Source organism: Gastrolobium bilobum, unplaced genomic scaffold (assembly GCF_033153095.1).
Source record: "Gastrolobium bilobum isolate Gb01-03AN ecotype WA unplaced genomic scaffold, APGP_CSIRO_Gbil_v1 utg548, whole genome shotgun sequence".
Lineage (NCBI taxonomy): Eukaryota > Viridiplantae > Streptophyta > Magnoliopsida > Fabales > Fabaceae > Gastrolobium > Gastrolobium bilobum.
The window spans coordinates 215,903-225,336 of NW_026896940.1; the positions used below are offsets into that span (position 1 = coordinate 215,903).

Genomic DNA, 9,434 nt, shown 5'->3' on the forward strand with positions numbered 1-9,434 from the left:
GTGCAGATACCGGTTCTGCTACTCAGTATAAATGCGTACCGATGAAGTATCCCGAAAAATTATGAAAAGTGTGTATATGTCACTAGAATAATATATAGGACTTGTAAAATAAGTTTCAAGTTAAAATAATGAGAATTGGTGCCAGAACTGATACTGGCTATGGAAAAGCGCGTATCGAAAAAGTGTTGCGAAAAATTAAAATTAAAATATGACAAATCCTATAAAAATGGCTAGGTTCAGAATCCTAAGTTTGAGATTAAAATGATAAGCTTAGCTATTAATGCTAATACTGCGCGATTCACTTAAGCGCGCCTATAAATACCCTTGGGAACATGATCCTAGGTCAGCCTCCCTCTCTTCTACGTGAGTTTTCTGAGTTTTGTGACCAGCCACCCTTCTCCCATCTTCTCTCCTCCATTGAAGCTCCAAGAGAGCTCTTTTCCACTTAGTTCCTTCACCAAAGTTGCTTATAAGAGTGTGCTCTAGCCTTGGGTGGGTGAAAGTCCAGCCATTTCTGAGTTGTAGGTGTTGTGTTGTGTGAGGGAGCTGCTGTCTTGGAGGTTGTGAGGTGTAGGAGCCATCTCCATGCCATTTTGTGCTTTCATGGTGCCATTTTGGTGAAGAAAGGTCCAACCTTGTGATTCATTTTCGTGGCTTTGTTGAACCTGAGTTTTGGGTCAGTTTGGAGAGCTCCAAGAGCCTACTTTTCTGCTAAGTTTGAACCTCCATAGGTATACCTTGAACATTCTCTTTGAAATTTCATGAAAATAGCTTGTTTGTGTCATGAAATGAGATAACTTTAATCATTCAAGCTTAAGGTTGTTAATCTAGGGTTAATAAGTGATCATGAACATCTGTTTTGGGTCAGAACCGAACCTTGGATCATTGGGAGTCAGTTTTGCTTCAGATTGTGTAGAAAAATTCTGCAGAAAACTGTTTTGCCCGCGTGGTAATCGATTACCTTTTGTTGGTAATCGGTTACCATGTGCAGTAATCGATTACCATGTTTTGGGTAATCGTTTACCTAGTTCAGTAATCGATTACCATGTCCTTGGTAATCGACTACCACCTGTGAAAATGACCAGAAACCAGTTTTAATGCATGGGAAAGTCCCCATTTGGGCATGATGGCCTAGGAAGTTGGTGTTACTGTTGGGAAACAGTGATACCTTTAATTGAGGGACTTAATACTTGATAATTATGAACTAGAAAAGATGTAAACGAAATAGGAAATGTGTCATGATGAAATGAATCGTTAAAGTATGGTTATTGATGATATTTCTGATATAAACAGACTGTGATTGTGCTGTTTGGTGATATTGAGCTTGTGGACTTGGTTTGGATTGATTGCTTGAGAGGTAAGCTTTCGTGTCTTCGGTTTAGCAATTGTTGGTTCCACCATTTCCCATGGGGAGATGGTTGTATGCATGATGTGTTTTCATGTACTATTTTATTGAAATGCTAATGAGCTGTTAAGTGCAATTGCTTATTATATGTATGTGGTGTTACGCCTACGGGATGCCAATAGGTGGTCCTGTGGGCGGGTGCATCAATGGCTAGTACCGTGTGGGTTTAGATGGATTCCTACACTTCTCTGATCAGTAGAAATGTTATAACACACATGACATGATTATTTGCTGCATTGCACTATTTTGAGAACTTATACTGTTAAACTGCCTTTTGAACTTATATTGCACATGTAAGTGAGATTGGGGTGGAAGATCCTTGAGGACCCCTTGTCTTACTGAGATTTTTTGTTTAGAGATCTCACCCCACGTTTGGGGGCGCTTATTTCAGGTTCAGGTAACTTGGGGACTGATGCCTCTGGCGGCAGGAGACCGGAGTTTAGTTGATTATATATGTTGTATGTTGACATGACTGGATATTTGATGTTGTTTATGTTTTCTGTCATTATTATGATATTTGAATTGAGACTATGTTAGGCTTGTTGTCTTATTAGTGAGCATGGAGTTTGTCCATGCCGCTTTGATGTTAGTACTTTTTAGCTTGAGTTGTATAAACTATCAGGGTTGTCCGGTCTACGTGTTGTAGTTGAGTGACTATAGACATATTTATGCTATTTATATATTGAGGTATTTCAGTTAGCTATCTTTTACAATTTACATACAGGCGATGTTTTTATGAAAAATGATTAAGTAATCAACTTGGCTAAGTATAATGACGTCATAATTGATAAGAAAAAGATATTCCGCAAATTTTAAATTAAGTGTGGCTTAATACGATAACATGTTAATAAAACGGGTTAACACGAGGTGTTACAACCGGTATCTGCACTTTTCGTCAGAAAAACGACTTTCAGCATTCTTAATTACTTACCATAATTATTTAAGCTTTATCATAATTATTAGGTCAATTATGGAATTATCTCATTAATCACATAATTAATTAATTAATTTCCTAAATTAACGGTGCGGCAGTTGGTGATGCTTGGTTGCCAAATCATCCCAGTTGGTGATGCTTCCTTGAGGCAGTGACCACAACCATCCTCTTGCTTCTTCCTTCAGTGAGCATGGGAAGAGTCTGAGCAAGATGGCGTCACGTGAGACTCCATTCATCTTCAATGTATCACAATAGAGCAAGAAATTCTCTAGGTGACTGTAGGGGTCCTCGGTGCTTCCTCCGATGAACTGATCTTTTTGAATCAGATGCAGCAGTGCTGACTTGAGCTCAAAGTTGGTAGCGTCCACATTGGGTCTAACAATTCTCGCCGTCTGCGGAACTCGAGCTAGAGTCATGTAATCTCCCAACGTCCTCGGTGGATTCTGAAGTACGTTGTTGTCAGCCATCGTTTCTTCCTTTGGCTCTGTTGAACTTGATGCTTCTTTTGCTTTTCTTTCTTTTGCGCTTTTTCTGAGTTTTCTGGCTGTCTTTTCTATTTTAGGATCAAACTGCAAGGATAGAGGGTTAACCGTACCTCACATAAACTAAGAGTGAAAGAATATGCAGAAAAACAGAAAATGCGAAAAACAAAAAATAATGAATGCAGAATATGCGGAAAAATTAATGCAGAAACTATTTTTTTTTTCAAAAAATAAAAATAAAAATGAAAATGAAAAAAACTTAAAAACAGAATATTTTTTTTAAGAAATTAAAGTTAAAATAAAAATAAAAAAATAAAAAATAAAATTTAAAAAGTAAAAAAAAAATGCAGAATTTAATTGATGCAGAATTTAAATTTCAGAAATTTAAAACGTCCAATCTAAACAGTTTTTAGTTACTTCTAATGTTGAAGTATCCAATCCCCGGCAACAGCGCCAAAAACTTGTTGCGACTTCGGCAAGTGCACCGGTCATAAAAGTAATAAAGTGTACTGAGTACGAAATCGTTTCCACGAGGATTGGTTTTCAAGCATTAGTTCGCTAACAACGATTTAGTTGGACAATCGAATTTGATTTGAGAGAATTGAAGTTGAACACATGCAATTTAAATTTCAGAATTAAAAAGAATAATTGAAAACATGATGATTGATTAAGAATGTAAAACAAGCGTAGTTAAGGTTTCGACTTCCCCCAATATTCTCTATATGTTATGAATTAAACAATCAAGAATCTTTTCTTAATATATTGTAAATCAATTCTTTCTATGTTAATTAGGGCTCAATTCCTTGTTACCCTAAATCTATGTGATCTTGAAAGAACTCTAGTTCCCCGATTATTCCCCAAGAAAATATGCATTAAGATCAAGAATTTCAAGATTGCACAATTACCCTATGTCTATCCCTAGATCACAAGGATTGTGATAAATTTATCAAATCAGGGTTCATGCACCAACATCCCTATTGTCATACAATTCGCCTAAATCAATCTATAAGGAGCAAACTCATAGAAAGTATTAAAAACAGATAAATTCATTCAAATATAAAAAGAGAAGAATTCACAGACAATTTATTTCATAAACATAAAGATTCAATTGGGTTCCATATACCCTTAACTACATAAAGATCTAGGCTAGCATACTAAATTCAAAAGCAATAATAAAGAAAAGAGAACCCCAAGCCTCCATTGGTGTGATGTTGACTTGGTTCCTCAATGTTCCAGCGCTCCACAACAGGATTCCTCCTTCAGGTCTCTGTGTAATCTCTTGGATTGGAGAATTGGTGTTTTGGTCTGACCCTCAGCTCCTTATTTATAACCATTGAAGCTGTATCCTTCATCAAATCTCTCAATGAATCTCTATCAAATTTGCAATCAAATCTTTAATTGCTTCCTTTTCTTATTTAAGATCTTGCAGATTGGGTGACAGATTGAGCTTCAAATCTTGGTTATGATCCCTCTTCAAATCTTCCCAAGGATCTCTATCAGTTGATAAATTAAGACTGATTTGTTTCCTTTTTATTCAAGAAATATTACAAATCTATATCCTGTGGCAAATCTCCTTAAATCTTCATTAATCTTGGCTTTCTGGTGCGTGTTTGGGCGCTCAAGCACGCTACTGGGCGCTTGAGCGCCCTCCTTCGCATGGAATTCCTGGAGTTGTCTGTCCATACGCGCTCGAGCGGCCATTCGAGCGCGAGCGTGCTCCTCGATGGTGAAATCTTGTAATCTTGGGCGGTTGAGCGTGCTTTTGGGCGGTTGAGCGCCCTGAATTGCTCAATTTGGTTGATGTTCCTGCCTGGACTCGCTCGAGCGTCCATTTCTGCGCTTGAGCGTGCTCTTCTGGCCCTTGACTTGTATTATTTTGGCTTCTTTTGATCCATATTGAGCTGCAACTCTTTGTCATGATTTCTTCATCACTTCTTAACACCAATAAGTGTGGTTTTACCTTCAAAATGCAAAGAAAATCAAAACGTTAAGTCAAATTCCTAACTTATGATTTATATGCTGTAAAACCTTGAATTCCATGCAATCTATGATATATTTGTCATATAATTTTACCTAAACACATGGTAAACCACAGGTTTATCAGAGGCGCAACATGTTTTAAAATTGGACCTAGGGACATGTGCCCTCATATTTATAGGGGTATAATTTTTTTTTTTTTGATAACAATAGGGGTATAAATTTTAATCACACTGTATTAGCGCTAATAGCTACGCTTAGATTTTTAATCCCAAACTTAGGATTCTGAACCTACTCATTTTTTAAGATTTATCATATTTTTATTTTATTTTTTGCAGCCCTTTTCTAGTACGCGCTTTTACATAGCTAGTATCAGTTCTGGCACCAGTTCTCATTATTTCGACCTGAAACTTGTTATATCAGTCCTATATATTATTCTAGGAATATTCCCACACTCACTATAATTTTTCGAGATACTTCATCGGTACGCATTTATACCGTGAGCAGAACCGGTATCTGTACTTTTCGTCAGAAAAGTGACTTTCAGCATTCTTAATTACTTACCATAATTATTTAAGCCTTATCATAATTATTAGAGTCAATTATAGAATTATCTCATTAATCACATAATTAATTAATTAATTTTCTAAATTAACGGTGCGGGTTCTTACAACAAGATTCTATATTGATCCACTAGCCCTTGGCTAGACATCTCTGTCACAGAGATAGAACATTGGCGCCGTCTGTGGGAAACGAGTATTTTAAATCTCACGGAAAACATGGCACGTTCTACTAGGAGTGGCTATCGACAGCCATTGGTATCGAATGCTGAGCCAAGATAAATCCCCGTAATACATGCAGATCTAGCAGGTCAACACGCTCCTGAGAATAAACAGGCGATGGATCACCATGCCATCCACATTAGTGACACACATTCTGATTCAGCATCAACTCCTGCTGTGAATCAGAATGCTCCATGTGTGGAGGGACTGCAACCAATTGGCGCACAGGCCCCAAATGCAAGGCAGATCCCAATTGAAGTTAATCATGACCAGCTAGTTACAGATCTAGCTGTGGCCGCAGTCTTAAAAAGAATGGAAGAGATGGAGAGGAGAAATCAACTCTAAAAAGAAGAAGATGCGCAATGGATCCAGGATTTGGAAGCTAGATTATGGCAAGCCAGGAACCCGGAACCTAGACAGGTTACAACTCAAGTCATGAATGATTTGAGGATATCAAGCCCTCGTCGTGGTGATGCTGAGCAAAGGAATAACTGAGGAAGAAACAACCTCAATCAAATAAGACATGATGAAAGAAATCGAAGGATGGTTGATAACCCGGCTAATAGCTGGGATAGGAGACCTGAAGGTATAATAAATGGAGCTGCCCAAATAAACAACACGGCTTGCATGAGAGGGAAAATAGTAGAGGTTATTTGCAAGGTGGAGCTAGAGGTAACAACATTGAAGTGCAAAAAAGAGTTGAAAACACTTGGTCATATGATCAAGAAAGACAATCAAGGAACCCAGATGATGTGTCAGGGGTATATAGAAGGAAATATCACAGGGGGCAGTACAATGATAGCCCTTTTATGGATGAAATTGTTGATGCATCCTTCCTAGAAAACCTAAATTTATTTGAATTTCTAAAGTATGATGGAACTCAGGACCCTCAAGTCCATTTGGATGCCTTTGATACAACCATGTATATCAGGGGTCTAGAGGAACCATTGACTACATGACATTTTGCAACAATTCTGACGGGGGCAGCTCAGATGTGGTTCTCGTCTTTGCAAGCGGGATCCATCAAGTCTTTTGAAGAATTTGATGGGAGATTTTTGTTGAACTTCGCTACTAGTAAAAAGCAGCAAAAATTGGAATTTGCTCTGGGGGAAATAAGGCAACAACCCGGCGAATCCCTATAGAAATACCTAGATCATTTTAAAGAAGCGGCATTACAAGTTCCAGGATTGTCAGAGAACGTTCATGTGCATCTAGTTGTAGCAGGGTTACATGGATCCTCAAGACTGGCGAAATCCATTTATAAAGACCCGATTAGAACATTGTGAAGAATCAAAGTGATAATGTGGTTTCCACATACTCAAAGTTAATGCACTTAATGATTCCACATCAACATGGTTTTGATGATAACAAACAAACTCAAAAAGGAATGCTCAAGAACGAAGCAACATCTAAAAGAAGTCAAGCAAATGTGAAAGCAATGCAAATCAAGTATCAAGTCTCAAAGAATGAAGCCAAGTCCAAGACCTCACTGATATATTCATTTAGGACTTAGGAAAGATATGTAAAGGTGTATAGATTCTAGCATTGCATAAGCTCAAGTCATACATATAGTTACCTAATCATAAAGTGCTTAAAAATCTTGGTTTAACAAGTCAAAAGTGCATCAAAAGGTCTTTAAAATAATTTAAGCACTTAAGCAACCTTGCACAGTGTAATCACACATATTCACGATCTTAAATCACTCATTTGATTTAAAAGAATGCATCTTTAAACAAACATCAAAATGAATGGTTTAATATGTCAAAATTGGTTTGGAAAGGTATTTACATGATCTAAACACTTCTAGATAGTTTCCATAACCAATTACATGTATTCCAAGCAATATAAACCATTTTGAAAGGAAAGAAATTCAGATTTCGTGCAAAAAGGATGCTGCCATGAAATATCCAGATATTGCACTCTGAATATCTGGATATCAATATTCGGATACAATATCCGAATATCAATATCTGGATACGATATCCGGATATCCATATCCGGATATAGGCTCGATAAATATCCGGATATGTACGGATCCCAATGGCTATAAATGTCTAGTTTTCAAATGAGATATCAATATAAATACCCACATCAACAGTAATGAACAGTGGACGATCATAGATCAACCATTGAACCTTTATTACTCATTCTAGTCAATTATTTCTCATTGATTACATACTTTGATCATTTCATACACTTGATCTCATCTTTCATTTAAAGCTATACACCTATTAGTTCTTCAACTTGTATAATCTGTACTTTGAGAGTACTTAGCTATTGTTAAACACCTCCATTTGATTTCTTGAATAGTTAGGGGAGTGAACCCTTTATACTTGAGAGGTCACCAAATTCCTAAGAAAATTTGGAGTGAAAAATTGTAAGGCATCAAGAACCCGAAGTCTTGAAAGGTTGTAGTGGTTTGTCAAGTACCCTCAAGCTTGATAGATAGTGATAAAGTTTGATCGAGCGGCTTCAGTCTGAACGTAGGTCATAGTGGTGGTGACCGAACCAAGATACATCTAGTTTGTAATTTCTCTAACCTTAAACTCTTTACTTTAATATTGAAATTGCATTTTTAGATTATGTCTATCTATTTGTTTGTTTACTTTATCGATCACACACTTGCTCTCACACTTAGATTTTTTCTTGTTAAATCACTTTATTGAAGAAACACTATTTAAAATATCAAAGGAGGCATTTTGCGAAAAGATTTTATAAAACTCAATTCACCCTCCCTCTTGAGTATTGAAGCCACTTGTCCAACACATTGGTGGAATTCGCAGCTCGGTCAAAGAAATACCTTGAATAGATAGACTGATAGAGAATGCTGATCAGAGAAGAAGCCCAAGCAGAATTGAGAGAGCTGAAAACATGATGTAAAATGATTTTCGAGGTAAAAAACTGAGGAAAGACCTCCACCAAGAGAAAGGTATGAGAAATATGCACCACTCAACCTACCGAGATCCCAAATATGGAGGGAGGTGGCTTCAACTGAAATGAAAAAGGTGAAAAAACCTCGACCTTTGATGAATAAGGGTAGTCTAGACTAGACAAGATATTGTGCTTTCCATGATGGACGAGGCCCTACCACCGACGAATGCTGGGATTTAAGCGATGCAATCGAAAAATATATTAGAGATGACAAATTGCGTCAATATCTAATAAAAACCCAAGGATGGAGGAACAAGAGAAAAAGCAAGGGTCGAACTTGGAGTTCAGCTAGAGAAAAGAAGCTGAATGATGAAAGCTGGTTAAAAATGATGATGAGTTCATAGAACCAAAATTTGAATGTAATGTGATAAGTGGAGCTCTTGGAGGAGGAGGAGATACAATGAGTGTTAGAAGAAAATATTTGAAGGAGGTGCTTTTAGTCAAAGAGCGACCTAAATTTAAGGAAGACCTCAGCAAACCAGAACCACCACTCTTGTATTTCATAAGAGAAGAGTTATAGTAGGTGATGCCGGGATATGTTGATAGTTTGGTGATCACTGGAACACTGGTTAACTGCTGGGTTAAGAAGATCTTTGTGGATAACGGAAGCTGTGCTGATATAATCCTATGGGATGCATTCAAGAAGATGAATCTGGATGAAGAAGACTTGAAGACCTATAAAACCACCTTGATTGCATTCAACGGTCAAAACACCTCCCTAAAGGGTACATTGACCTAGATTAACTCTGGGATCAAGGGAGGCATTTAAGTCTGAAAGGGTAAGGTTCATCGTATCTGATTTCCCTTCGCCTTATAATGTCATTATGGGAAGGTAAACTAGCCATAATTAGGATATGTTGGTGTCCACTAAGCATCAAAAGTTAAAGATGGTAGGTAAACATAATATGGTGGTTACCATTAGA

General features: G+C 37.3%; 1 protein-coding gene across 1 annotated transcript; it reads right to left on the minus strand.

Annotated features, from left to right (window-relative positions):
* Positions 1 to 2,422: 2,422 nt before the first annotated feature.
* On the minus strand, positions 2,423 to 2,806 carry LOC133302872 (uncharacterized). Its single transcript, XM_061502688.1, has one exon. The coding sequence runs from the start codon at positions 2,804 to 2,806 to the stop codon at positions 2,423 to 2,425; it is 384 nt and encodes a 127-aa protein (XP_061358672.1).
* Between the last annotated feature and the right edge of the window lie 6,628 nt (positions 2,807 to 9,434).

Bases quoted from the DNA above. Each gene is read 5' to 3' on its own strand.
- LOC133302872 (XM_061502688.1), bottom strand. From the start codon at position 2,806: ATGGCTGACAACAACGTACTTCAGAATCCACCGAGGACGTTGGGAGAT.